This window comes from Nematolebias whitei, chromosome 6 (genome assembly GCF_014905685.2).
Source record: "Nematolebias whitei isolate Nwh7 chromosome 6, NemWhi1, whole genome shotgun sequence".
NCBI classification, from domain to species: Eukaryota; Metazoa; Chordata; class Actinopteri; order Cyprinodontiformes; family Rivulidae; genus Nematolebias; species Nematolebias whitei.
The window spans coordinates 6,253,031-6,254,942 of NC_056503.1; the positions used below are offsets into that span (position 1 = coordinate 6,253,031).

General features: G+C 41.3%; 1 protein-coding gene across 1 annotated transcript in view; it reads right to left on the reverse strand.

Moving 5' to 3' along the window:
- Positions 1–1,912, reverse strand: part of zgc:165508 (uncharacterized protein LOC100101652 homolog) — a 45,693-nt gene that overhangs the window by 24,028 nt on the left and 19,753 nt on the right. Inside the window, exons 2-3 of the mRNA XM_037678001.1 lie at positions 328–421; positions 57–239 (exon numbers count right to left, since the gene is read on the reverse strand). Coding sequence (XP_037533929.1) covers positions 57–239; positions 328–421 — 277 coding nt within the window. The remainder of the gene's footprint in view (positions 1–56; positions 240–327; positions 422–1,912) is intronic.

Here is a 1,912-nt window from a genome sequence, read left to right on the forward strand (position 1 = left end):
ATATATATATATATATATATATATATATATATATATATATATACGTAGTTTCTTACCAGCAGCAAAGCGTGCCTCCTGCTCTCCCTCTGTCAGATCAGAATAAGAGTTGAAGTCTGACTCCAGGGCTGCTGGAGTGTCCATAGGCTTGCACCAGCCTTTCCATTCTATGAGATGGGCCACTCTGCCCTGCGCCATGGCTGTAGGCTTTGTCACATGGTCCTTCACCACCTGTGAAATACCTGCAGTGCACACGTCTGGAGTTATACCACATGAGTGTGAGTGCACATTGTTCATTTCACCACATTGTTAGAAGTGTGCTACACTCACCATGCAGGGACGATCGTGCTAAAGCAGCAATCTCTTGAATGGTAAGTGCTCTCCTTGATTTTGGTAGCATCTCAATGGTGTCATCAACATTCACCTGAAATGACAAGAAAAAAACAAATGCGTCTCAGTGTCTCAGTGTGTTCGTGAGCCACATCTGAAAGCTTCCTGCTCTGACTCACAGGAAAACTGTCATTTGGTGGAGAAGGGACTCCTGTTGAAGAGTGCTTCAGTAACTTCAGACTTTTTCAAGGACGTAAAAATCCAGGGGATTTTCTCCTGACACTCGTACAGCATTTTGATGAGTCACAGCAGTACGACGAAAAAATAAGTATTCATATTTGTGTGCACTGCGGGAACACACTTGTGTTGAATGAGGAATTTCAGGAGGTGAACAAGTTCTTTAGGGGTCATCACAGCAAGCAAACCTGCAGGAAACTTTGCATTCTGGCTCGAACCTGCAGCCTCAGGATCACGAGACGGCAACACTGATTACTGAGCTACCACAGCCCCCTTCAAGTGCTGAACATAATTAGCTTTATTTTGAATAATAATTATATAAATAATGTTTTTGCACATGTATGTGTTCATTTGCCTGTCTGTTAACAAAATATATCATGAACAATGTGACACATTTAATTAAACCTCTCAGAAAGTCATCAGTGGATGAACAGCTACAACTGTTGGGAGTCAAATTAATTCAAAATGGCTGCCACAGCTAAGACATTTTGTCATAAACACAAAGGGCTATAAATCAGTCATATTACAAATATTAAGCTAACATTTGGTGTGAAAAAACTGACAGTGAACCTCAACACACTCTTATTAGGGTGACATCTTGTAATTTTAATTGAGATTGTGCATAATATTGTTTTTAAGATTTGAGTGGAAGAGTTTCAGCAGTCATTTATCAACATCATGATTTTAGTCAAAAACTTGTCATGAAAGACAATATGCATTCCTTCAAGGAGGACCAGGACATTATTTATCTAATGAAGTGAGTATCAGCACCTATGAACTCCAGTAACAGTATGTCTGATCTGCATTTGATTTCTAGTTAAAATTAGTTTATAGACTGCAAGGCAGCAAAGCTTGAGGGCAGTTGTTGCTAAATGTTGTCTGTGGTTTGGTAAATGATCACATGCATATGTGAATTCAACATAAAATGTACAGTAACCTGGATTGATTTCATTTTGCACATTAACCAAACATAACGGTCAGCTTATGGAGCTGCTGGGGGGGGGTCGCAAATTTAATTTCTTCAAATGTTATGGGTGTAGGGGTGGTCAGTTTACATTGCTGCTTTGACTGACATTAAAATGTGGGTGGGAAAGGTGAAGCACCAACACCTGCCTCCACCCTCATTTGTCCCACTATGGGCCCTTGAGCAAGACCCTTAACCCCAACCATCTGTTCCCCTGGGTGCCCTAAATGGCAGCTCTCTGCTCCACATAGAGGGCTGTGGCAGCCCGGTGGTCTGTGGTTGTTTCAGGAAGGACATCCGGCGTAAAACAATTACCAAGTCTTCATGCGAGTTAATTCACTGTGGAAACCCCTGAAGAAGAGCAGCCGAAAGAAGATTATATAT